Below are 27,807 nucleotides of genomic sequence, written 5' to 3' on the forward strand. Positions count from 1 at the left end.
CCAGATCGTGGTGCTCCAAGGCCTCCAGAACTTTGGCTGGGACCCCTGCTTTCAGCCTGATGGATACAAGCAGACATATGCAAAGATGCCCAGAGCTGAGAAGAATGCCGCCTTCCATCACTTCCAGGCCCTGCCTGAGCTACAAAAACACTTTTGCAGCTTGACTTTTCTGGTGGACATTGATGATTGCCCTGGCTGGGGATCTGAGGAAGACTAGCCTGAAACCTCCCCCATCAGTCAGCAGTCCTCCAAGTATTGCCTTCAGGGTTCCCACTTCCTAAGAGTGTTGAGACAGCCTCACCAGCCCTGTTTGGAGGAGCAGTTGGCTCTGCTTGGAGAAACTTTGGGTAGGGACATCATTATCATGTCTTTGAGGATTCAACGGTCCCTCCCACAACTTCCTGACCCGGAATCCTGAAAGGACCTTGGATGTTAAACTGGCGAGGGCACGATTGAGGGTTTGGGAAGAACCACACAAACACCCCAGATGTTTTTAAACTGCAGCAAATAAAAATACTGAAAACACTTGCTTCCAATATAAAATGAATATATCAGCTTTGGGGGAAAAAAAACTATAACTATATTCTCTGTATTTGCATTGTTAAGTAGAGACATGGAAGATATTTTTGAAAAGACCCAAACTGAGCTTTTAGAGATGAAAACTACAATGTCTGAGTTGAACATCATTGGGTAGAGTAGATTAGAAAAGGAGATTAGATAGGGTAGAAGAAAAGATTAGTAAACTTGATGATAGAGCAATAGAAACTATCCAAAATGAACAGAAAAATATTTTTTAAATATGAAAAAATGTTCAAAGCATCAGTGATCCCTGGGACTATCTCATTATTCGTGGCCTAATGTATGAGTAAATGGACTTCCCTGAAAAGGGAGGAGGGCAGAAAAAATACTTGGAAGAAAAACTAGCCAAAAAACTCCTATATTTGATGAAAAACATAAACCCACAAATCCAAAAAGCTCAATGAACACCAAGCACAAGAAATATGAAGAAAATTACACCAAGGTGTATCATAATCAAATTGCTCAAAAGCAATGATATGACGCTCACAACTCAGTGAATTCTACAAAATAATGGTCAGAAAACATTTCAGCAGTTAAAATTGTGGTGTGAGTAAAGCAACCAGTCTGAAAAGACTACCTGCTGTGTGATCCCAACTAGATCACATTCTGGAAAAGGAAAAAGTATAGAGACTGCAGAATGATCAGTAGTTGCTGCGGGTTTGAAGGAATGGGAATGGAGGAGGGATGAACAGGTGACAGGTGGGGGGGTTCAGGGTCGTGGAACTGTTCTTTAATGGTGGTGATACTGCATGAAATCGACACTGACTAATTAGCGTGCTTCCCACATCTGGTATATTTCACCAAGAAAGCCTGAAAAAACTGGGGATATTTAGCCTGAATAAGGGAATGCATAACAGGGAAAACAAAAATGGCTATTTTCAAGGGGCGCCTGGGTGGCTCAGTGGGTTAAGGCCTCTGCCTTCAGCTTAGGTCGTGGTCCCAGGGTTCTGGGATCGAGCCCCGCATCGGGCTCTCTGCTCGACAGGGAGCCTGCTTCCTCCTCTCTCTCTCTGCCTATCTCCTCTGCCTACTTGTAATCTGTCTGTCAAATAAATAAATAAAAATCTTTTTAAAAAATGGCTATTTTCAAATATTTAAAGAGCTATAAGGTAAAAGGAAGAACCAAGTTATTCTGAGTATTTTCACAGTACAAAATGAGGGTAAGTGGGTAAATTTATAGGGAAGCAGATTACATTTATATAAAGTAGCTATTAAATTTTTTTAGTAGGAGAAATTTGATACACAAAGGAATATGTGCAAATGAAGAATCACAGTGCTGAAATGACTGTGAACACTATAATTTTTTATTAAGATATAATTTATATGTCATAACATTCACCCTTTAAAGTATATAATACTGTTTAGTATATTCAAAAAGTTGTGCAACTATCAGCACTAATTCCAGAGTATTTTCTCATCACCGCCCCCCCCCCTGCCAAAATCCTTTATGGTACCTATTAGCAATCACTCTTCCTTTCTCTTTCTCCCAGTCCCTGGCAACTTACTAATCTACTTTCTGTCTGGATGTACCTATTCTGGACATTTCATATAAATGGAATCTTACAATATTGTGACCTTTCGTGACTAGTTTCTTTCACTTAGTATGTTTTCAGAGCTCATCCTTGTTATATCATGTATCAATACTTCATTCCTTTTTATGATTGAAAAATATGCAAAATATGCATTTGTCTATACCCATAGAATACAACACAAAAAAATAAACCATAATGTAACCTATGGACTTAAGTTAACCATAGGATATCAGAGTATATCATAGCATGCCACATTAATAACAGATGTTAATAATGAAAGAAACTGTGTATGGAGAAGGGGGGATAAGTGGAAATTCCTTATTATCTGTTCAATTCTGTAAATTTAAAACTATTCTTAAAAGAACCTTTTATCTTTTAAAGAAAGCCAGGGACATCTGGGTGGCTCAGTCAGTTGAGCAACTGACTCTTGATTTCAGGTCAGCTTGTGATCTCAGGGTCCTGGAATCAAGCCCTGCATCTGGCTCCTTGCTCAGCGGGAAGTCAGGTTGACCCTCTCCCTCTGCCCCTTCCCCCACTTAGGCATGGGCTCTCTCTCTCTCTAAAATAAACAAATCTTTAAAAATAAATAAATAAATAAATAAATGCCAGACGAGCACTTTTTTTTTTAAGATTTTATTTATTTATTTGACAGACAGAGATCACAAGCAGGCGGAGAGGCAGGCAGAGGGAGAGAGAGAGAGGAGGAAGCAGGCTCCTCGATGAGCAGAGAGCCTGATGCGGGGCTCAATCCCAGAACCCTGGAATCATGACCTGGGCCGCAGGCAGAGGTTTTAACCCACTGAGTCACCCAGGTGCCCCACGGGCACATTTTTAAGAAAAATGAGTAAGTTAAAAAAAATTTTTTAAATGAATAGGTAGGGGCACCTGGGTGGCTCAGTGGGTTAAGCCTCTGCCTCCAGCTCTGGTCATGATCTCAGGGTCCTGGAATCAAGCCCCACATCAGTACCGTCTACTCAGCTGGGAGACTGTCTCTCTCTGCCTGCCTCTCTGCCTACTTGTGATCTCTGTCTGTCAAATAAATAAACAAAATCTTAAAAAAAAAAAAAAAAGAAGAAGAAGACGACGTTACTAAGAAAATCATAAGGAAGAAAAAATACATTTATAGTACCGGACTATAAAAAATCTGTTCTACGTGAACCTGTGAAATTCAAACCCATGTTGTTCAAGGGTCAACTGTATAAATGCTACATGATCCCATTGATATGAAGTTCCTACATAGGTGAAACTAATCTAAGGGGAGAAGAGGTCAAAACTCTTGGAGAAGGGGGTAGGCATTTACTGGGAAAGAGCATTAGGGAACTTTGGGGGGGAATGGTAAGCCTCCACATCTTAAGAGTTTGTGTTTGTCAAAAGTCAATAAAGGCAGACAAGATTTGTGTTTCTCGATACATGTAAATTTTACTCAAAATGGAAAAAAGGCAAATAAAAAACTCTGTCTGGTTAATGATATACATCACAAAGTGTTTAGGGGGAATACACTGAGGTCAGCAATTTACTTTGAAATACATGAAATGGATGGATGGATAGAAGGATGGCTGGATGGATAGACAAGTGATAAAGCAGAGTAAAATGTTAATGGCAGATCTAGATAGTAGGTATTTGTGCGTTCACATTAAAATTATTTCCATTTGGGGGCATGCAGGTGGCTCAATCGGTTAAGTGATTTCAGCTCAGTCGAGCCCTGTGTTGGGCTCCTTGCTCAGCACAGAATCTGCTTGAGGATTCTCTCCTTCTCCCTCTGTCCCTCCCCCTGCTCACACTCTTTCTCTGTCGCTCTCTAAAAGTAATAATATTTTTTAAGATCATAAAATAAACAAAATAAAATAAAATTCTTTCCTTTTTTATAGATATTTGGAAATTCCCATAATAAAATATTGTAAAAAAATAAAAATAACAACAACTGAAAAAACGTCAGGTGCCTGCTGCAACCAAAGATATTTATAGTGTCAACCAAAAAGATTGCAACAACATCCCTATTTCTTTGTAATGTGAGAATCTTGTTCACCTCATATTCAATCTGGCAGTTATTCTTCCTCCTATAAAAAACATTATTATGGGGACGCCTGGGTGGCTCAGTTGGTTGGACGACTGCCTTCAGCTCAGGTCATGATCCCAGAGTCCTGGGATCGAGTCCCACATCAGGCTCCCAGCTTCATGCGGAGTCTGCTTCTCCCTCTGACCTTCTCCTTGCTCATGCTCTCTCTCACTGTCTCTCTCTCAAATAAATAAATAAAATCTTTAAAAAAAAAAACAAAAACAAAACAAAAAAAAAGACATTATTATAAAACTCTGTTGCATATGAAAACTTTTTCTTCTGAGCTCCTGGGTGGCTGAGTTGATTAAATGTCTGCTTTTGGCTCAGGTCATGATCCCAGTGTCCTGGGATTGAGCTCCTTGCTCAGGGGGGAGGTTGCTTCTCCTGCTGCCTGCTACTCCCCCTTCTTGTACTCTCTCTCTCTCTCTGTTTAGCAAATAAATAAATAAAATCTTAAAAAAAAAAAAAAAAAGAAGAAGCAAACAAACAAAACTTCCTTCTGCTGTAACAGGCCTCAGAGGCAGTTGCATGAAAAGCAGAGACACACACAAGCAGATCAGAAAGCACTCAATGAGACCGGAGGCAGAAAACTGTGGTAACAGGCAAACGGAGAGAGGAAGTCAGAGGCTGATGTCAAGTATTTCCAAGGCATGCATGGTATTACCATCTTCTGGGGACTTCTATTGGATCCTCACAATGATCTCGTGAAGCAGAGAAAACACTTTAAGATACCAAGCTCAGGACAACCGTAGTCTTCCCCATTGAAGGTGGGCCCTAGACCTTCAAAAGATCTCCTACCACAACAAAATGCTGACCACTAGATTATTCTGAACTACCGTGTTTCACCATTCCACAAACACATAGTGAATGTTTGCATAATCAGCCTAAAACCTCATGGCTTATTCTCACCTACCTTGTATTCTTTTTTTTTAAAAAAGAATATTCCACATTCATGTATACTTTCTATTTACTTATGTATGTATATATTTACTTACTTAAAATAAGCTCAACGCCCAAAGTGGGGCTTGAACTCACCACCCTGAGATCAAGAATCACATGCTCTACTGACTGAGCAAGCCAGGCTTTACATTTTTAATTCCCAACTTTACCCTATTCTAAGTCCTTAGCTTAGGACTGCCCGTCTCTTTCTGTCTAGACTTTTGGGATTGGACCTGACCTTATTTTGGCCCCTAAAGGCTAACTCCTGAAATCAGCTAGAAGAGTCCCACTCATTTCTACGCCTCATAAGGGGAAAGTCTGGATCTGCCATTAGTCATTGAGCTCCTTTGCTATGCTTCCTCATCTGTCCCTCCCAGCTCTGTTCTTGGATTGACAACTCAGACTTCAGTTGTTCTGACCCTCATTTCAAGTTGCATTCTCCAGCTCTTGAGGTGTTCCAAGAACTGACTCCTTAGTATCCAATCTTGACAAGTATCTTATTAATGGCTTTGCTCCTCATATCTCCATAAATCCATAACTCAGACAGTGGGAAAATGGGGCAAACGTATGTTATTTATTCTCATTCCATAAATCAGACAGTGGGAAAATAGGGTGAATTTATATTACTTGTTCTCATTCAGGAGAAATACTTTCAGAAGATCTAATAATCTTCCTGTGGTTCCATGGCAAGTAAGCTGCAGATATGTAATTTGAACCCAATATTCTAATTACACTATTCCTTCCAGCTTTTTGTTAAGTACCACAGTCATACGAAGCATTACAGTTTTAATAGTATTTATCATGATCATCTATAATAATTATATATACAAGGCATCTACTTCTGTGCTCTCATTTAACCTCACCACAATCCTATGAAGCTTTTTAATACTTGACACAGAGTACATACTCCACAGACACCACTGACTGATGAATGGACAAATGGACAAATGAATTGGGACAAATTCCCAATCATAAAAGAATATGGTGTTGGGGCACTTGGGTGGCACAGCTGGTTAAGCATCAGACTCTTGGTTTCAGCTCAGGTCACTATCTCAGGGTCGTGGGATCAAGCCCCCATCAAGCTGCACACTCAGCATGGAGTCTGCTTGAGATTCTCTCTCTTCCTCTCTCTCTGCCCCTGACTCATGCTCTCTTACTCTCTCTTTAAAGTAAATAAATCTTTAAAAATAAAAAAGAGTGGTGCCTGGGTGGCTCAGTGGGTAAAGCCTCTGCCTTCAGCTCAGGTCATGGTCTCAGGGTCCTGGGATCGAGCCCCACATTGGGCTCTCTGCTCAGCAGGGAGCCTGCTTCCCTTCCTCTCTCTGCCTGCCTCTCTGCCTACTTGTGATCTCTGTCTGTCAAATAAATAAATAATTTTAAAATCTTCAAAAAAAAAAAAAAAAAAAAGAATATGGTGTCCAACATCTCAAAAGAAATCATCTTAAGAAAGTCCTCAACTGGGGCGCCTGGGTGGCTCAGTGGGTTGAAGCCTCTGCCTTCAGCTCGGGTCATGATCCCAGGGTTCTGGGATCGAGCCCCGTATTGGGCTCTCTGATCACCAGAGCCTGCTTCCCCCTCTCTCTCTGCCTGCCTCTCTGCCTGCTTGTGATCTGTGTCAAATAAATAAATAAAATCTTTAAAAAAAAAAAAAAAGTCCTCAACTATTTTTTTTTTTACTATAGAAAACAGAAATGCAATTCAGTTCCTTATTATCAATAGAATAGAGAAGGGAACTTTTTTTATTTTCTTAAAAGCAGATATAAAAGAATTGTAATATAAAACTCACAAGGAAACTGGGATATTCCAATAATAGCTCTAACCTGATTTTAGACAGTAGTTCTCCTCTATCTGCACAGTCCACACTGACTTGCCGAATTAGTTCATGAAATACTGTATTGTAAATGTTCTGTTCCTTCCTTAACATATGTAGTAGTTTGTGCATCTGGCAGAAGATAAGGAATACCATTAGTATTTATTGCAGTCTTACCAGCAAATTAGCACTTTAGGAAGTAAGTATGCTGAATGTGAACATTTTAGAAACACCTTGATAATTTATTTCCCTTATATTTTTCTTTATAAATATAACTACAAAAATAATATATTATTTTTAGAAGTCTGTTTCATTATGCACCTCTTTACGCGATGCACTGAGAAGGTCACAGTATCACTTCTATATCATCCCCGCCAAAAGTACATAACCTGAACCTAATCATGAGTACACATTAGACAAATGAAAACTGAAGAACGTCCTACAGAATAACTGGCATATGCTCTTCCAAATATCAAGGTCAAGAAAAGCAAAGAACTGTTCCATATTACAGTTGTCTAGGAACATGACAACGGAAAGTATTATGTGATCCTGGGATCCTGAAACAGAGGGGACAAGAGCTAAAACAACCATTATAGGGACAACTGGCAAAATTTGAATTCTGAATATGGACAGATAATTCTATCACATCAATGTTAAATTTCCCAATTTTGATAACTGTATTACGAATATGTAAAAGAATGTCCTTATCTATAGGAAACGTACGATAACACCTGAAATTTTTGGTGATAAAGAGGCATGATGTCACCCGCTTACTGCAAATCAGTTGAGAAGAAACTATACATATACATATAAAGATACGTGCGTAAAGAAGAAGAGAGAATGACAAAGCAAGTAGAGCACAATGTAAACGAGTAAATCTGGATAAAGATTACACTGGAATGTTTTATACTGAACTTTAACTTTTAAATTCTGTAAAAATAAAAATTTACGAAATAAAAAAGAGCCCTCATAAAGAAAACTATCTGTGTCTCTTTAAAATTAAAAGAGTGCTTTCATTAACAAAATAAAAATTTTAAGTGCTAAGAAAGCATGGTTTAATTGGCAGTGGTTTCTTAGTGGTACATAAAATAATAAATGTAAAGTTTTTTCCGGCGAGATAAACACAACACCAGGCAGTGGGTGCAAGGCAAGATTTATTAAAAACACTCTCTGGTGAAGTTTCAGGGCTCAGGAGAAGGGGAGCCAGGAAAGTTGCGCCGGGAGGAGATGGGCACCCTCGGGCGAGTTTCCACGACTCTGGAAAGCAGGGTGGTGGAAGTCGCGCCCAAGGCAGGGAGGAGGGGGCTTTTAAGGGTTCCTGGGGAAAGCTCAGGGGTTAGGCTGTCAGAAAGGGCTGCTTAAGATGGCGAAAGCCCGCCACAAGACCTGAGCTCGGACAGGAGAACAAAGGCCCAAGCGGGAATCTGAGACCCCCGCCCCAGGCTCCTGTGGACCAATGGGACCCCGACGAGCAGGCGAGATATCCGAATAAGGGAAACTTGCCAAAAGACCCCTGAGCTTTCCCCAAGACCCCTTAAAAGCCCCCTCCTCCCTGCCTTGGGTGTGACTTCCGCCACCCTGCTTTACAGAGTCGCGGAACCTCGCCCGAGGGTGCCCACCTTCTCCCCGAGCAACTTTCCTGGCTCCCCTTCTCCTGAGCCCTGAAACTTCGCCGGAGAGTGTTTTTAATAAATCTTGCCTTGCACCCAATTTGCCTGGTGTTGTGTTTATCTCGCCGGAAAAACTTTACATTAAAGGTCTTATAATCAATGGTACTTTACAGTCAATGAAATGCAGTAATAATAATAATAGCAATAATTATACAGTGTTTACCACATGCCAAGCACTATTCTAAGCCCTTTACATTCACATGTCATTTAATCTCCACAACAACCCTATAAGGTAGGTATTATTATTACCTCTTATTTAAAGATGAGTAAATTGCAGCACAAATACATTAAGTGACTTGCCCAAGGTCACTAGCTAATAAACTGCAGGGCCAAGATTCCAGTCCAGACATTCTGGCTCCAGAATGCATGCTCTCAACCACTTTGCAAGTACCTTGGTTGGCCCTGTATATTCCTGATTTTCCACACCAGCCCTCTCTAGCATAGCATCCATCACGTCATTCAGCTGGACCACTTCAACTCTTTTATTAGGTTTCCTAGAGGATTAAAGTGAGAGATATATGTAATTAAGTGGTGTAACAGGTCATCCTCAAGTGACTAAAAGAATGTAATACAAATAAAATGTATATACTATGGAATATTAATGGTATATTTTTTACTTTAGGGAGAGAGCAAGCTGGAGGAGGGGCAGAAGGAGAGAACACCCAAGCAGACTCCCCACTGAGCACAGAGCCCACAAAGGGCTCAATCCCAGGACCCTGAGATCATGACTAGGGCTGAAACCAGGAGGTCACCCAACAGATTAAGCCACCGAGGTGCCCCTGGAATATTAATGTAACTTTAAAGTATAGCCCTGTATGTACTGATCTAGTGGGTTATAGCAGTAATACAGTTTAAAAAAAAAGAAAAAGGGAAAGGTAAATAGTATGATCCTCTTTTGTGTAAAGAAAATAATGCTTCCTTCCAACATTTCTATATACTTCGTGTGTAGGATTGTAAGAACATAGAAGAAATATGGAGAGATAAATACCAAGCTGTTAATGTTGGTTACTTCACAATGTAAGTGAAGAAAAGGGACAAGGGAGAGAGAAGAAAAAAAAAAGACTATAGCAAACAGATCTGTTGTACAACATTGTGCCTAGATTCAGTGATAACTGTATTGAAAACTTAAAAATTTGTTAAGAAGATAAACTTCATGTTAAGTGCTCCTCCCACAATAAAATAAAATTTTAGAAAAAAAATTTAAAACTGTAAAAAGAACTATTTTATAGCACTTAAATATTATTATAAATATGTAAAAATTTAAAACATTGATTAGATGATAGAATTATAGACAATTATTGTCTTGGATTTCTGCTATAATTTTAATATTTTCTGTGCAATAAAGTATTAAGGTAAATTTATATATATACAAGAAAAATAAATATGTATAAATAAATATGCATATGTAGATTATAAATATGTATATTAAAATAAATAAATATATTCATGTGTCTATGTTCCTTCTGAGAAATATTTTCAAAAATAAACCATACTTACATGGATGGGAAGAGCAACAGCCTGTTTTCACTATCTGTGAGGAGAGTAGTATATTTGCTATAATAAATAAGATAGATAAATATTATCATAAGAAAATTAACAGGCCTATTTATCACATATCACAGCATGATAAACCTAACACCTCATAAAATTAGGAAGCTTGGAGGCAATTTAAAAGGTCCATCATTTTACACAGAAGATCACACCTAGATAACTACAGACATAGATGTAATGACATTTATCATATTTGGAATATTTTTAGTAAAGGAGTTTTAATAACATTCCTCATATGTGAAAAATGAACATTTCCTTGATTCATTTTTTTAAATGCCTTTTCAAAGGTGGAAGGATGTTCTAAAAACACTGAAGTCAACAAAGTTAAATGAATAAACAGGCTATAAAATTAATCAACAGAGATAAAACCAGAACCCAGTTTTCCTAACTCCCAGCCAAATCTGTCCTCTGAAAAGTGCCCATTTCCACCTAAATGAGTATCACAGTGAGAATCACATGGTAATCCTTCTAATTCATTATTATTCATGCAACATTTTTCTTCCCCTAGTTAATAAGCATTTCCTTTGGTTCTGCCCCCTACTGGAACTCAGCTGGTTAGTAACGTCCATTTTCAGAATTTAGAGCAGTGAAACTCTCCAGGGACTATGAAGACTCAAAATAAAGTTTCTCAAAAATGAATAAGAGGAACCAGAAACAATGATAGTCCAGGCACAACGAGCACACCCACCACCCAGATCTTGACTTCTAATACCATTCTCCACTAAAAGGAATCTGCACTCCCTAGAGAAGTGACATAGCTCACTCCACAGCTGGAGCTGGGAAATATAAGATGAACCTGGAAATTTTATCAAGTTAGAAAATAAAGGAACACTCAAAGAATCATGGGACAGGTCCAAAAAATATAAGAGCCAGTTCAAAGGAGCTAACATTGACCAAATCTAAAAATCTTTTAGCATAAAATAATCACAGTAAAAGAACTATACCCCACTGAAAAAAACAGTAATCCATGAATCCATATGGTAAAATGTTAACTAATAAACAGAGAAGATACAATGAAGCTAAAAAAAGTCATCAAAAAGATCTATAACTGGTGGGCTTCTAAAAAATAAACACTGAAGTATTTGGTAGTAAAGGATCATATCTCCAACTTACTCTTGAATAGTTTTAATGTGTGTATCAAAGCAAATAAGGCAAAAAGTAAATACTCAGAGAGTACTTGAGAGTTGCTTTTCACATTTTTGTAACAGTTTTATAATCTTGAAATTGTATAAAAATAAAAAGTTCCCCTAAAATGAATTCCATTTAGTTCTTTTTGACAAAATATTGTTCTGAAACCCACCATCATAAGGAAATGCCACCGCATGTGTATTGGAAAAGTAAAAAGAGTGACAGCCTCTGGATATTTTATTATAAAACCTTAGTCCAAAGTTCTAGTTTTTTACACTACAAAACATTCAAACGTTGTTTCAGAACATACAAGCAAGATCCTATTTTTAATCCCCTAAGCAGAAAACAAAGAAAACTGGAGATGACTAGTGTGAAGGCTGGAGCCAAGCCCTAGAGTGTGCCTTATGAGACATCAGCTCAGAGGGCTACTTTCCTTTGTCTCCTTGGCCAAAACCATTCCTAAGGAGGCCTAGGTGAGCATTCAGAACAAAGATACACTCTTTTAATTGAAAATTAAATAGTAGGAAAAGATAGAGAACAATTTGATCACTAAAATCCCAAACTCTTTTCAATAAAACATTTTCATTTTGACACCTTTCTTAAATTTAGGATGGAAGGCCAAATATTTCCTTATTGTAATGTACATATTACCTGGGATAGATTACAGTACTCACTCATCGTAACACTCCAAACCTGAAACTCCTGTATTTGACACAATATGAAATTCTTCAGGAACCAAAGTATCTGTTAGTTTCTTTGTCTTAAAAAGAAAGAAAGAAGGACAAGAATGAAAAATTAGTAAATGAAAAAAAGTTGAATTGCATAAATCAACATTCCTACCCCCACAGGGATGCTATTTATTAAGAAGTTTTGATTATAGAACTAATAGCATTAGTAATATGGACCATAGGATGTAATAAAAAAAACATTCAGCACACATTTTAAAAATAACCACGAATTAAAGAACAATCTTGGGTTTAGTGTTATTCACACATGTCCCACATATTCAGTTAATCCATTGACTCTTTAAAATTCAATAGGAATTTTAAATTTACCTTAGCAACATGCCAAAACTAAGAATTCTACAACTTTGAACTGTAAACCTAAAAAAAAAAAAAATCTAAACTTCTATACTGTATTTTCTAGATTAAAGTGGTAACTGTTGTTTGGAAAATGGCTTAAAAAGAGGTATCATAGATCATTTCCCACTAAATACTCTTTCCTAGAAATAATCAGAAAGTGCTACGAAAACTGACAAGTAATACAGGTTGTAGTTACAGTACAACATTGCTTTATATTTTTAAGGAAATGACTTAAAAATTAGAAGGAGAGGAAAAATACTTTATTTACCTTATGAGGCACAATGACACCATCATGTGACTGTAATGATCGCTCCAAGCGTGGGGGACAAAGTGAACTCTCCCTGGCCTCACCTTTAACGTATTTAACATCATACAGGAAAGAAATATCCCTAAAAAATACAAAAAATATATTTACAAAATAAATTTCCTGTCTGGCTACTGGATAAGAGTGGGTAAGATCCACACACATCCTTCTAGTGGGTAAAATGAGGCACAAATCCAGTCTCCTTACTTCATGCTTCACTAAGAGCAGAGGCGTTAGACATGAGCCACCCCTCTCCCCATTCTTCCTCTTCTCCACCTCATCTTTCTCCTTCATATCACAAATCCTTTCCCTTCCGTCAACTTCAGGTTAAGATATATTCTCTTCCCCCGGGTTATTTCCTCCACTGACATCCTTGATTTCATCCTTACCGACATCCTTTGGGATTTCGTTCCACCAATCTACTCTCTGTTTGCTTCCTCCTCCCTTGGAATAATCACTTTGATCTGTAACTCAAATCTGTTCTCCTTCTAAAAGTCCTTCCTTGACCACGCATGGCTGTCATGTTATCAGGATCTATCAGATCTCTCACTGTCCGTTAATCAGACATTAATCAGATTTCTTGAAATCTGATTTCTTGAAATTTCCTTGCAATCTAATTTCCATCCCTCTCTTCTGAAACCACTCTAGAAAGCTGATGACTTCTACTGCTAAGTCATCATTTCCTTTCTTCCACCATTTCCCTGTAATATTTCCAGGGTTGACCATCTCTCTTTCTAAAAACACTTCCTCTATCCTCTGTGTTACTGGACTCATGGTTCTTTTGCCTTAACCTCTCCTTCTTGAACTCCTCTGTGACTTCCTGACTACTAAATGGAAATGCTCTGCAACATTACACCCCACCTCTCTGTCTCCTGACCCTACACTTTCGCTTTGAGCAATGCCATCAAATCTCACCTTATCACATTTGTTACCTCTACATACCTCTGAATAAACCTCCCTCCATTCTAACTCTCCACCCTCCTATCGTCATTAATTCTGTCAGGAAGTACCACCACTCTATCCATCAAAAGCTCAGCATATATAATTGACTTCTTCCCAACCACTGCTCTAAATTCCCACCCACCACTAACATTCATTAATTTTATAGTCTCCTTCATAGCATTCCAGCATTGACCCTGTTGTTGCCAATACCAAATCACTAGTCCAAGCTATACCTACTTTTTATGTGGACTCTCAATTCTCTCTAGTATACTCTACACACTTCTGCCAGATTCACCATCCTATAGCAGTTATAATCACACAACTTACTGCACATGATTTTCACGTTTCTGCCCCTCCCCCAACTGTAAACTGGGATAGCCATTATCCCAGTTAAATAGAATGGAGCTTCCTCAAAAAAAATAAATAAATAAAATAAAAATAGAACTACCATATGGCCCAGCAAACCCACTTCTGGATTATATCCAAAAGAAAATTAATCTGGATTTTTTTAAAGATCTTATTTATTTATTTGACAGAGAGAGAGAGCACAAGCAGAGGGAGTGGCAGGTAGAGGGAGAAAGAGAAGCAGGCTTCCTGCCGAGTGGTGAGCCTGATGCAGGTGTTGATCCCAGCACTCTGGGATCATGACCTGAGCCAAAGGCAAACACTGAACAACTGAGCCACCCAGGCACCGGATCTTGACAAAATATCTGCACTCCTTTGTCCATTGCCGCATTATTCACAAGAGCCCAGACATAGAAACAACCTAAATGTCCACTAATGAATGACTGGATAAAGAAAATGTGTATATATAGAGAGAACAGAATGTTATTCAGCCTTTAAAAAAGGAAATCCTGCCGTTCGTGACAGCATGGATGAAGCTGGAGAACATTATGCCAAGTGAAATAAGCCAGACAAAGAAAAATACTAAATGATTCCATTTGTGTCAGATGAGGGCACTGGGAGGAAAGGGGAAATGAGGAGATGTTGGTCAAAAAATACAAAAGTTTCAGTTATGCAAGATGAATGAGTTCTGGAGATGTAATGTATAGCACAATGATCATAGTTAGCAATACTGTATTGTATATTTGAAATCTGCTAAGAGAACAGATCTTAAACTTATCTTCTTATCACACACACACAAACACGAATCCACACAAATGGCAACTATATAGAGGTGACAGATAAGTTCTTTAGGTTGATTGTGGTGCTCTTTTTACAATGTATACATTTACAAAAACACTAAGTTGTACACTTTAAATATTCACAATTTTTTTGTCAAAACTATCTCAATAAAGTTTTTTTTAATAAAAAAATAAAATTGCTTCCAGGATTGAACAGGATTATGGGACATAATTGCTTCCAGGATTATGGGACATTAGTCACTATCACACCAATAACTCCTAGAGATTGGCCAATGCAACTTTGTTATATAAAAACATGAATGGTTCATACATATACATATACACACATACACATCTTTGTAAAGGAAATGTCAGTTTGGTAACTGTCAAATTTCTCAAAAAGTAATTATAGGGCCCTCTTTTATTTCTATTATAAAAATTATAGGGGTGCCTGGGTGGCTCAGTGGGTTAAGCCTCTGTCTTTGACTCAGGTCATGGTCTCAGGTTCCTAGGATCAACCCCCGCATCAGGCTCTCTGCTCAGTAGAGAGCCTGCTTCCCTTTCTCTGCCTGCCTCTTTGCCTACTTGTGATCTCTGTGTCAAATAAGTAAATAATCTTTTTAAAAATAAAAATAAAAATTATCAGTTATCTTACTTGATTTTTATTTTTTTATCTTTATTTTTAGAGGGAACATTTGGTTTATGTGTTGGTATGTAAATCTCATTAAATAATAATCTGTTTTAGGGCGCTTGAGTGGCTCAGTGGGTTAAGCCTCTGCCTTCGGCTCAGGTCATGATCTTAGGGTCCTGGGAACAAGCCCCGCATTGGGCTCTCTACCCCAGGGGTGGGGGGAGCCTGCTTTCTCCTCTCCCTTTCTCTCTGCCTGCCTCTCTGCCCACTTGTGATCTCTCTGTCTCTGTCAACTAAATAAATAAAATCTTTTTTTTAAAAAAATCTGTTTTATTTCTGATAAAACTCTTGTGGTAAATCACTTGTCTCTACTCCTCTGGAAAATCTTTTTTTTTTTTTTTTAAGATTTTATTTATTTATTTGACAGAGATCACAGTAGGCAGAGAGGCAGGCGGGGTGGGGGGGGAGTGGTTAGCCGGCTCCCCGCCAAGCAGGGAGCCAGATTGTGGGGCTTGATCCCAGGACCCTGAGATCATGATGTGAGCGGAAGGCAGAGGCTTTACCCACTGAGCCACCCAGAAGCCCCTGGAAAATCTATCTTTATTTACAAAAACAAAAAAACAAAACAAAAAAAAACACTTTGATTCCTAGCCATAACACAAAAACTGGATCCCCCAGTTTATTACACTGAGTTCATACTTCAAATTTTTTTTCAAATAATCACTGGTTATGTTCACACATAAGCATGCTTTTTATCTGATGTCAAGGAATGAGGTATTTCAGAGAGATCGATTTTCTAAAGAGCTGAGATATGCTTTTTAAAAAAAACACTGTCTTTCTAAAATGTATTTAAAACTTGACAGCTTCCTTAAGCAGAGTGTATGTAACACAATATAATCTTTTCTTGACAATTCAAGTAATGACTTATGAAGTTAGAAGTGTCCTGAGGACAGTCTGGTTATGTTTTTGACACCTAAGTCAGTACTGGAATATGGCAGGCCCTAGTGTGTGTTGGGTCCTTCTTTGAGTTCAATGGTTGGAAAGCACTTCCCAGACACCCTTGCAGGTAGGGTTCTGGGTATGAACTAACTTCTGCAAGTAGATGCACTTTTGCAAGATTTCAGAGGTAGAAGTAAAACGGGAGTCGCTTCCCTGTCATGTCTTTGGCGGATTCTACCAACATCAACATGAAAAAGTGGTTTTCCTGAAACATTCCAGAATCCACTGTCCAGCTACCCCAGTCCATAGGGGCAGTGCAGTAACTGCAGGGACAGCTTCTTGATTTCAGCTTCCAGATCCTTGGATCACAGTTAAGGGACTTTTTTTTTTAATTGCAGTATCATTCACATACCATAAAATTCATCTTTTTAAAGAGTACAGTTTACAAGTTTTTACTATATTCACAATTTACAATTTCAATATATTCACAAGGTTGTTATGACCATCACCAGTATCTAATTCCAGATTATCTTTATCACCACTCCCAAAAAAACCCTTACCCATCAGCAGTAATTCTCCACTCTTCTCGCCAGTCCCACCCCCAGTCTACTTTTTGTCTCTATGGATTTCCCTATCCTGACACTTCATATAAATAGAAACATACATGTGCCCTGTTACGACTGGCTTCCTTCACTTAGCAGGTTTTCAAGGTTCATTAGTGTTGTAGCAAGTATCTGTACTTCTTCATTCCTTTCTATGACTGAAGAATATTCCATTGTATATGCCATTTTGTTTATTTTTTCATCAACTGATGGACAGTTGGTTTGTTTCCACTTTTGGGGTGCATGAATAATATTTCCATGAATATTCATTCTAAGTTTTTGTGCAGTCATATTGTCTATTCTCTTGGGTATAAACCTAGGTGTGGAAGTGCTGGGTCATATGGTAAGCCTATGTTTAAATTTTTGAGGAACTGCAGAACTATTCTCCGACAAGGCTGCTCCATTTTACATTCCCACTAGGATGTATGACACTTCCGATGTCGATACCCTCACAAATCCTTGTTATTGTCTGCTTGTTGATGTTGGTCATCCTAGTAGGTGATAAATAGTATCTTTTCAGGTTTGATTGCCATTTGCTTCTGGCTAATAATGTTGAGCATCTTTTCATGTGCATATGGCCCATTTTTACCTTCTTTGTACAAATGTCTATTCAAGTGGGCACACTTCTGAACTCTAGTGACAGCCTTGGAGGTAACAGCCTGGATAGTAGGTTAATTCCACCTTGTTCTGAGAGTTATTCCCAAAAGTATTGCTACATACCTGCTTCTCTAGCCCTTCCAAGAATTTTGTAAACACTTGATTTACCGCTTAAAATTTTATTTTCTGCATTGAATTCTGACTGATAAAGCTGTCGAAAAGTATTACTCAGAGGCTATTGCTAGGTTGTTTTATATTTTACTGCTGTGCTCTAAATATTTAAGGTTGCCAGACAAGTTACCTCTTGTTATAAATACCATTAGTTATACGTGTGTATTAATTTTCTACTGGTGTCATAAAAAGTACCACAAATTTAGCAGCTTAGACAACACAAATTATTATGTTATAGTTCTGTAGGTCAGAAGTCCAACACAGGACTCACAGGCTAAAATCAAGGTGTTGACAGGGCTGTATTCCATTCTGGAATGCTCTAGGGGAAGATCCATTTCCGTGCCCACTGAAGTTGTTAAAGGAACTCAATTCCTTGCGGTTCTAGGACTGAGATCCCTGTTTCCTTGATGGTTACCAGCTGAGGGCCATACCCAGCTTCTAGAAGACAAGAGTAGTTCTTAGCTTGTGTCCTCCCTTCCTCCATCTTCAAAGCCAGTAATAGTAGGCTGAATTCCTTCTCTCTCACACTTCCACTGTGTCTTCCTCCCTCTCTGATCTGTTCAACTTCCTTCTTTTTCTACTTTAAAGACTCAGGCCATTAGGTTGGGCCCAATCCAAGAATCCAGGTTAATCTCACCATCTTGTGGTCCTTAATTTAATCACGTCCACAAAATCTCCTTGGCTACGTAAGGCATATATTCGAGTTCTGAGGTACAGTGAGAACATTTTGTAGGGAGGCCATTACCCTGTTTACCATAATACAGATCACAATTTCAAAATTCTAAGTCAGAAGTCATTTGACATTAAAACTTTAATACTGGGTTACTGCTGTATTCAGATATAGCTTAATATTTTTTCAAAGTACTTCAAACATCTCATAACTACTAATCATAACTAGTGATAATTATAACCATGATTTAAATGTATAAAATAAAATACAGATACTTTGACACTTAAGCCCCAGGACACAAAAATTAATAGCCTAATTTCCTGCCACTTTTTCTAGCACTGAGACATAGCTAAGTAATAATAACATATTTATTTACTTTTTAAAAAGATTTTATTTATTTATTTGACAGAGATCACAAGTAGGCAGGGAGGCAGGCAGAGAGACGGGGGGAAGCAGACTCCCTGCTGAGCAGAGAGTCCGATGCAGGGTTCGATCCTAGGACCCCAGGATCATGACCAGAGCCGAAGGCAGAGGCTTTAACCCACTGAGCAACTCAGGTGCCCCATAATAACTTATATTTAAATGGCACTGTATAGAGGCATCTGGCTGGTCAGTCAGTGGAGCACATGCCTCTTGATCCCAGGGTCATGAGTTTGAGACCCATGTTGGGTGTAGAGCTTACATACAAACATACATACATACATAAATAGCACTGTCCATTATCTTCTTTAAAATATGTGCTTTACAATATCCCTGGAAGGTCCACAAAATGGACTAAGTCTATTATTCCCTTTTTACAGATGAAAAAAATGGAACTCAGAAAGATTAAATAACTTATGCATGTGTTAATGTTTATTATTCCAAATTAATGTGTCATTAATGTGTGATAATATTACATATTACTGCATTCGGATGAAATAATATCTCATGAGGGGCGTGCAACTGATGAATGGACTACACATAGGAAATGAGCTGGTCACAATCTTCACAGGGAAACCCGGGACAGTCAGAATATTTTTAGGAATGACGTAAAAACAACAAATAGTATTTGCTGATTTGATCTAAAGGTGGAGAGGAAAACCAAGGAGTAAGCACTTGCTTTTCAAGGTTTTCATGAAGCTATGTTACCTCACTCTTCTTAAACATGCAGATGAAAGAGGCACTCTAAGGCACTCTGCCTCTCGGATCTTGTCCCTTTTACTAGGGTACAACAAGGGACAGAGGAGCAAGTGGACAAGGACACAAAGGCATGCAAAAAGCAAATCTAAACAAACCAAAAGCCAGTAGAGTTAATAATCCTACACACAGAAGGATGGTCTTGTGTCTTCTTCAGATTGTATTCTGATCAACAAAGATACTTTAAACTTCAAATTTTAAAATCTTTGCTTCTGGGCACCTGGGTGGCGCAGTTGGTTAAGTGACTGCCTTCAGCTCAGGTCATGATTCTGGAGTCCCAGGATTGAGACCAGCATCTGGCTCCCTGCTCGGCAGGGAGTCTGCTTCTCCCTATTCTAATGCTCGCTCTCTCTCCCTCATTCTCTCTCTCTCAAATAAATAGATAAAATCTTAAAAAAAATATTAAAATAAAGTAAAATCTTTGACTCTCTAATTTTCCAAACTGTGCCCCTCCCCAAGAAATGAGAAAAACGACTCTATTCATCAGCATCCTCCCTACCATCTGCCTTCTTTACCTTCCGGCACCAGTTAGGGAAACAGGATGATCAATCAGGTATTTGAACTTATTTCTTCGAATAGGGTGATACCAGACCTGGTCAGTCTGACGCGGAAGAGTGCCCTAAGAAAAAGCAAATACATGAATACACAGCAGAGGGAGCTCTAGTCAAATGAAATCTGTTAATCCTTTGGAAAGGCATTTGGATAGTCAGTGGGAAAAAAAGAGAAAGAGCACAATGCTTAATCAATACTATGCAGAAAAACAGAAACTGGGACAATTCAAAAGTGAAAGAAAAATATCAAGACTGAGCAGTAATAATGATCACTTAGGTAAATCACATTTTAAATAGCATTTCCTTGGCAACACTAGCAAATGATTTTAGTTTTCATTCTAGGAAATTAATTTTAAAGTATGTTGAAAGACAATCAGGAATATATAACACTGGACATCTGGATGGCTCAGTCAGTTAACCCTCTGCCTTCGGCTCAGGTCATGATCCCAGGGTCCTGGGATTGAGCCCCACATCAGGCTCGCTGCTCAGCTAGGGGTCTGCTTCTCCCTCTGCCTGCCACTCCCTCTGCTTGTGCTTGCGCATTCTCTCTGACAAATAAATAAAATCTTTAAAAAAAAAAAATATATATATATATATATAAAACATTAAAAAGAAACAACAAACCCAAATTGAATGCATTTGTGCTAAGCCTCACATCAGCAAAGCAACTGGAATTGCAGTTCTAGCATCTCCCTAGAGCAGCCTTTTAAGCCAATCATCTGGAAGTTCCTGATCAGCACAAAGGAGGTAATCAGCTTGATAGGCTCCCACCCTTCCCCAGAAGATGATCTTGCCCAAAATAATCCTTTCTTTTGTTTATGACATCCCTGTCCCTGCCCTTTTCTGCCAAAAAAACAAAAACAAAAAACAAAAAACCTCTATTTTGTACAACTTCTCAGAACTCCTTTCTACTTCCTATATGGGATGCAGTCTGATTCATGAATTGTTGAATAAAGCCAGTTATAATGCTCCTGAAATTTACTCAGCTGAATTTTGGTTTTTAACAAAGAACATGCTCAATGAATACCTAATGAACTGGATACCAAAGAGATGGGTTTCCATGTACTTCGTATAGGTATATACTCACTTTTGGGGTTTTAGTTTTCTTAGGGGGCAATAAGTTTTCAGGACAAGGACCAGCATTGGCGGCATAGGTCAGAGAAAAGAAGAACTTCCTCAGGGATGAACTCATTCTGAAGGGATGTAGGAAGCGGTTTTGAACGATCCACCATATTTCTTTTTTCCTTTAGTTCAGGAAGTCCTAAGAAAGTCACAGGAAAGAAAAACTTGGTGCAGTTTTCAGTAGTTAGTTGGAGATTCCCAGGCTACCTCATCAATACCACCTGTACGTTTCTAACAGAGCAAACACTGCTTCTGGTTGCCAAGAACAGTAACAGTATTTTAAATACTGAACATCATCTAGTCCAAAAAAAAAAAAAAAAACCCTCATATTGCCTTCCCTCCTCACACTAACGTCACAGTTTCAAAAACCGAGGCACAAAGATGAACCTTCATTATTCCAAATTCAAAATCGAAAATTAAATTCACATCACCTGCCCAATTAAGTGGACCAGCCTTAATATGATGGGAATGCCTATTTCCCCTTTGATGTGAAAAGAACAAAAGAAACCTCTCCTTGAAACTGTCAAATTATTTAGTAATTATTTCTATGTAAATTCAAAGGTGAGAAGAACTAATTTAATTGGGGCATTTCTACAGTGGAAGGGATCTGAGTCCGGTTTAAAAGTAAAAAGCAGGGGGCGCCCTGGGTGGCTCAGTGGGTTAAGCCGCTGCCTTCGGCTCAGGTCATGATCTCAGGGTCCTGGGATGGAGTCCCGCATCGGGCTCTCTGCTCGGCAGGGAGCCTGCTTCCTTCTCTCTCTCTCTGCCTGCCTCTCAGTGTACTTGTAATTTCTCTCTGTCAAATAAATAAATAAAATCTTAAAAAAAAAAAAAAAAAAAGTAAAAGCAGAATGAGGATTGGTGGAAATGAAGAGAGTGGAATAATCTGAGCGAGCAGCAGAGTAAGAAACATATGGAGAGTGCTCCGTTCAGCCTGAGGGCAGAATTGTTGTAAAGATAGGGAATGGGGACAAACAGGAAAAGCCCTCCTGTGAAGTCAAGGAGAGTGGGGTTGTTGCTTATAGCACTCTCCACTAATCTATGCCCCTCACAAAGTATGGCTTATGTTGATGATATATTTTTGGAATGTTGATAAGGTCCAGAGCTGACAGCCAAGAAAGAATTCTTGAGATGTCTTTGGTGCAATAAAGGTGATTGTACTAAAGTACGGGGACAGGACCCGTGGGCAGAAAGAGCGGCTGCAACTGGGGTTTCGAGGAATGGCTGATGATATACTTGGGACTTGGAGGAGGTAAGGAAAAAGGGAGGTGTCCAAAAGACTTTGATATGCTAAAGATTTATAGGATACTGGAGGCCTAGCTAATGCTGAGTTATAGTGTTTTTCTTCTAGTAAGGCATTAACATTAAGTCAGTCTGGGGAGGTTTTTGGAGGAATGCTGTATCTTTCTATTACAACTTTCTGTCAATAAGTTGCAGGTGATAAAGAAACTTAACTTTGTTTACATTTCCTTCTGCCTCTGTTTCCCACATCACTCATGGAAGAGGGTGATGCTAGGACTCCAGAAAATTGAATTATGGGTCTCTGAAAGTTACACTATTGATACGAATGCTTTTTCCTTGTAAATCACTAAGACACTGGTAAAATGATGGAAACTCCTGCCTGGTGGGACTGTGATCTCTGTTAGTGAACCATTTGTTTTTCCCGTCCCTTGGCTTTAGGGCAGCCAGCAGTATCTGAAGAGTATCACACACATCCCACCAAGGAGCAGGTAGGTGCTGGGTGGGTTTCAGGTGTCAGCTTAACTTTGCCCCAGCTTGCCTTCTGCTCCCTCATTAATTTCTATAAGGAGGTAGCATGCCTTCCCTGTTCACCAGCAAAAGATCTAAAGTTCCCATTACCAAATCTCTTTATCTCTTGAATGTTTGAAATGGAGGTAGAATATCACAAGAAATAGGAAGGGGGAAAAAAAAAAGCTGGACGGGGCTTCAGCACAGTCTCCCCTTAAAGGAAGTTTTGGCATAATGGGAGTAGGGATGAGTCTAACTGATTCTTATTCTAGAGCAGACCTGCATTTATCTCTATATGAATGAAAATCTTAAGGAATCACTGTTATTTAGAATAATTATTAAAACCTCATACAAACTGGTTCCTTCAAGTCAGAGCCCAGTTACAAAAAAAATAGTTTCGTGCAACTATTGGAACTAAAACAGGGTGAATATAAAACTAGGAGCGCCTGGGTGGTTCAGTCCGCTGAGCATATGGCCCTTCATTCTGGCTCAGGTCATGATCTCAGGGTGGTGAGATCCAGCCCTGCCGCTGCACTCTGCACTTGGCTGCACTCTGCACTTGGGACTATGCTTGCGTTTTCCCCCTTTTTCCTTCTGCCGCTCCCCCCACTTTTTCTCTCTCTCTAAAATAAATAAACCTTTAAAAAGAAGATTTAAAACAATATAAAACTCATCATCATATTTAAAAAAAAGTACAGGAGCGCCTGGGCGGCTCTGTGGGTTAAGCCTCTGCCTTCAGCTCAAATCATGGTCTCAGGGTCCTGGGATCGAGCCCCGCATCTGAATCTCTCTCTGCTGAGCAGGAAGCCTGCTTCTCCTCTCTCTGCCTGCCCCTCTGCCTACTTGTGATCTCTGTCTGTCAAATAAATAAATAAAATCTTTTTAAAAATAACATTTTTAAAAAATCTAAAAACAAAAGTACGGTCTTTAGGTGGAGTACTGAGGCAGGGCTCTGACTCAAAATTGAGTACTATAAAAGGAATGGCTTTTTTTTTTTTTAAGAATTTATTTATTTATTTGACAGAGAGAGATCACAAGTAGGCAGAGAGACAGGCAGAGAGAGAGGAGGAAGCAGGCACCCCGCTGAGCAGAGAGCCAGATGCGGGACTCGATGCCAGGACCCTGAGATCATGACCCGAGCCAAAGGCAGTGGCTTAACCCACTGAGCCACCCAGTCGCCCCAAGGAATGGCTTTTGATTTTGTTGAAACAAGTGTATTAGAAAGACAAAACTAATTAAGGTATCCCGAAATCTCAAGATTCGGCTGAACAGGGAAGGGGCTGTGAGTTCCGTCCACAGCATGGTTACTTTTGTCTGCGGGATCCTTGAAGAAATTTACCTGTCTCCTCCTTGGATGCAGAGACTTTTAATTTTTTGCCCTCATGCGTTAACATGGAGGTTAGCGATGTGGAGGACGTTTTCGGAAGAGACATATTAGTCAAGGCTTCCTACCAACTCTGGTCATTGGAAATACCGCTCCAGAAAGCGGACTTAGAAACAAATCAGCCCCCTACTGGGATTTGACAGTCCTGCAGGCAAAAGGAAGAAAGAAAAAACGAGAGAGGCCCATTTAGTGCTTGTGTTAGGATCAGAGTTTATAATTCCTCTGGCGTGGGTTTTCCTTCTTTGGGGAGCCTTCTGCGTTCTCTGAGGTCACCTGACGCGGCTGAGAAGCCTGCGGCTGGGTCGGGGTCCGGGCCCAGGCCCGGAAGGACACGCTCGGGCCACCCACCGGCCCCTGGCCCCACCCGGAGGGCGCTCCGGCTCCAGGCGGGGAGCTGGGCTCCGCGGCCTCCCACCTCCGCCCCACGCAGCGCCCCGGGGCACACCAGCTGCAAGGACTCGGGTAGGGCCGAATCCGCGCCGCGTCGCTCACCAGAAGTGATGGGAAACACAGACAGCCGCTACCGGCCGATTGTGTTTCCCGCCAGACATCGCGCCTCGCCCTTTCCCGGAGCGCCTGCGTGTCGCCATAGAAACCCAGGACCCCGAGCTTTGGGCGCCCTCACGGGGGGCTGTCTTCGGAGTGCCGGCGGAGGAGGGGGATAGCGAAGAGTCCCAACCCCCGGGGATGCGGTATCTCTCACCATGGGATAGGTTCAGCAGCCATAGAAAACAAACATATTTAATCGGGCGGTTCTCACGGAACGCGCAAGAGTGTAGATGCCGGCGCTTCCGCCCCAGGTCGTCGCCAGTGCGCAGGCGCCAGCGGGGGCCGGGTCGCTCTCCCTCCTCCCCCGGGGACGACCTTCGCGGCTCCGGGGGAAGGCGCCAGGCGTCGTATTGGAGCTAGCAGGCTGTGAGAGATTTGTTTTCCCATAGCTCTCCCACTTTTTTGTTGTTTTTCCTATTTTTACAAACACACACACACACGCCCCACAAAGCCAAATTCAAAGTGAACTTAACCAAAAGCTCTTGTTTTCCCATCTGTTGAGGCTTCCTTGCGGATGCTGCCCCTGCCCTTGATCTCTTGGTGAAGGCTTCCTTGGGCACCCACGCACTACCCGCACCACCCCACCCCCATCCCCACCCCACCCAGCACCCTGACAGCATTCGTAGGTCGAGGCTGCTTTTGGGTGGAGGCAGGCAAGAAGATTGCGCTTTAGGATGAGCCCACCCGAATAAAATAGTTGGGGCTTCCCAAAAAACTGTTCTCAGGAAAGAATGGCATAAACGCACTAACATGGAGGAGCTGAAGCCCTGCCCCTTACCGTCACGGGGGTCATTTTCTATTAATATGGAACCTTGGGGGCGCTCAGTGGGTTAAGCATCTGCCTTGGGCTGAGATCGTGATCTCAGGGTCCTGGGATCTAGCCCCACATGGGGATCCCTGCTCAGGGATAGTCTGCTTCTCTCTCTTCCCCCTGCTCCTGCTGATTTACTCTCTAATAAATAAAATACACCTTTTTAGAATCCTAGCAATATTATGAACAAATTCCCTAATACCACTTAATACCTTAAAAAAAAAAGGGTAGGGGAGCCTTAATGCCAAAGAGTGCGGGTGGTATCCCAGTGTCCAGGTGATTCCAGTCTGGCAAATAAACTTTAGAAGGGAAGATAACTTATCTTTCCAACTTTCCTATTCCCTAGGACCAAGCACGGTGCCTGGCCCAAACTATGTGGTGTTTTGAAAATCAACTGGACAGTTCTCCTGTGCTCATGGATTTGGTCTCTGGTTTCTGGTTTTCAGGATAATAGCAATGAAAAATATGACCTAAGTGTTGAAAATCAGTTAAGCATCTAGCTCTTGGTTTTGGCTTGGGCCATGATCTCATGGGTTATGGCATAGAGCCCCCAGTGAGCTCTGCAATGTTGGGGAGGGGGGGTTCCTGCTTGAAGATTCTCTCCCCCTGTCCCTCCCCTCCCCCATCCTGGTCTTTAAATTTAATAAATCTTTTTTAAAAAATAAACACACGGGGTACTTAGGTGGCTCAGTGGGTTAAACCTCTGCCTTCCGCTCTGGTCATGATCTCAGGGTCCTGGGATTGAGCCCTGCATCCCCCTCTCTGCTCAACAGGCAGCCGGCTTCCCCAGTCTCTCTGCGTGTCTACCTACTTGTGATCTTTGTCAAATTAATTTTTTTTAATCTTAAAAAAAAAAATACACAATCTCTGTGGCCCATTGTAATTCTTACTCAAACACCTTGGCTAGCTGAGCATTTTAGCCTTTAACCCTATCCCATCACTCATTTTTCTCTAGATTTCCCAAGAAATCAACAGAGGACACACAACACTCATATGGCACATACCTAGTTCCCTCTAAGGATTGGCAGTGATCAAGCAGGTGAAGGGCAAAAGCAATGCACAAGCCGGTGGAAGGTAACTTCCCTTCAGCTTGCCTTCTGCCTTCCTCACTGGTGGCGTGAACTTCATTCATTCTAGTTTGGAACCATAACCAGAAGACTAACTGAAAACAAACAAAAAAACAAACAAACAAAAAAAAGACGACAACTAACTGAATTCAGAAATGCTAAAATTCTGAGCGCTCCTCTTAAAGTTTATCAAGCCTTTGGGTACTGGAAGACCAAGGTGAGTAATCTTTCATATTCTTAACCTAGTTTTAAAAAAGTATCTAAGTAGGGACGCCTGGGTGGCTCAGTTGGTTGGACGACTGCCTTCGGCTCAGGTCATGATCCTGGAGTCCCGAGATCGAGTCCCGCATCGGGCTCCCAGCTCCATGGGGAGTCTGCTTCTCTCTCTGACCACCTTCTCGTTCATGCTCTGTCTCTCTCTCAAGTAAATAAATAAAATCTTTTTTTTTTCAAGATTTTATTTATTTATTTGAATAAAATCTTTTAAAAAAAAAGTATCTAAGTAGGGGATGGATAGAAGAGATAGACAAGTGAACAGATTCAAGGACACATAGAAAATAAAATTATCGAATTTGGTTAAGCGATTAGATCTTTGGTATTAAAAAGACATCAAAGGCCACTTCTCATTTTCCATCCTATGCAATGGTGTGATTATATATACTGCTTCCTGACCAAAGGTATGCATTAAAGTTGTAGAAGTATATGGTAAATGCACAAAAACAGGTCAGAACTTAAGAATATTACTTTATTGTGGATCAGATAGTTAAGTGTCGGCCTTTGGCTCAGGTCATGATCCTGGGATCCTGGAATCGAGTCCCACATTGGGCTCCCTGCTCCTTTGGGATCCTGTTTCTCCCTTTGCCTCTGCCTCTCTCTCATGAATAAATAAAATTTAAAAACATATATATTACAGTAAGATCATAGCTATCAAACAACATAGTTGCCACTCTTGGGAAAACTCCTATTTCGATACCAAGGGAACCCTGAAGTGGAGAGAGGTAAAAATACTGAGGTCTTTGATGGAAACTATCACAGCACAATCCAAGATGAGCAGGTAGTAATCTTCCTAAA

The 27,807-nt window shown here is 40.2% G+C and overlaps 1 protein-coding gene and 1 long non-coding RNA gene across 2 annotated transcripts in view; one reads left to right on the forward strand and one right to left on the reverse strand.

Annotated features, from left to right (window-relative positions):
- AXDND1 (axonemal dynein light chain domain containing 1) overlaps positions 1–25,308 on the reverse strand; it is a 109,709-nt gene extending 84,401 nt beyond the window's left edge. The window contains 10 exon segments of the mRNA XM_032318541.1: positions 6,927–7,048; positions 8,978–9,080; positions 10,084–10,140; positions 11,940–12,025; positions 12,616–12,736; positions 20,019–20,122; positions 21,142–21,216; positions 21,218–21,315; positions 24,265–24,454; positions 24,802–25,308. Coding sequence (XP_032174432.1) covers positions 6,927–7,048; positions 8,978–9,080; positions 10,084–10,140; positions 11,940–12,025; positions 12,616–12,736; positions 20,019–20,122; positions 21,142–21,216; positions 21,218–21,315; positions 24,265–24,358 — 860 coding nt within the window. The 5' untranslated portion in view covers positions 24,359–24,454; positions 24,802–25,308.
- Positions 22,185–26,171, forward strand: LOC116576371. Its single transcript, XR_004280126.1, has 3 exons — positions 22,185–22,428; positions 22,857–22,906; positions 26,016–26,171. It is a non-coding gene; the product is annotated as an uncharacterized LOC116576371 (long non-coding RNA).
- Positions 26,172–27,807: the final 1,636 nt, after the last annotated feature.

Source organism: Mustela erminea, chromosome 17 (genome assembly GCF_009829155.1).
Source record: "Mustela erminea isolate mMusErm1 chromosome 17, mMusErm1.Pri, whole genome shotgun sequence".
Lineage (NCBI taxonomy): Eukaryota > Metazoa > Chordata > Mammalia > Carnivora > Mustelidae > Mustela > Mustela erminea.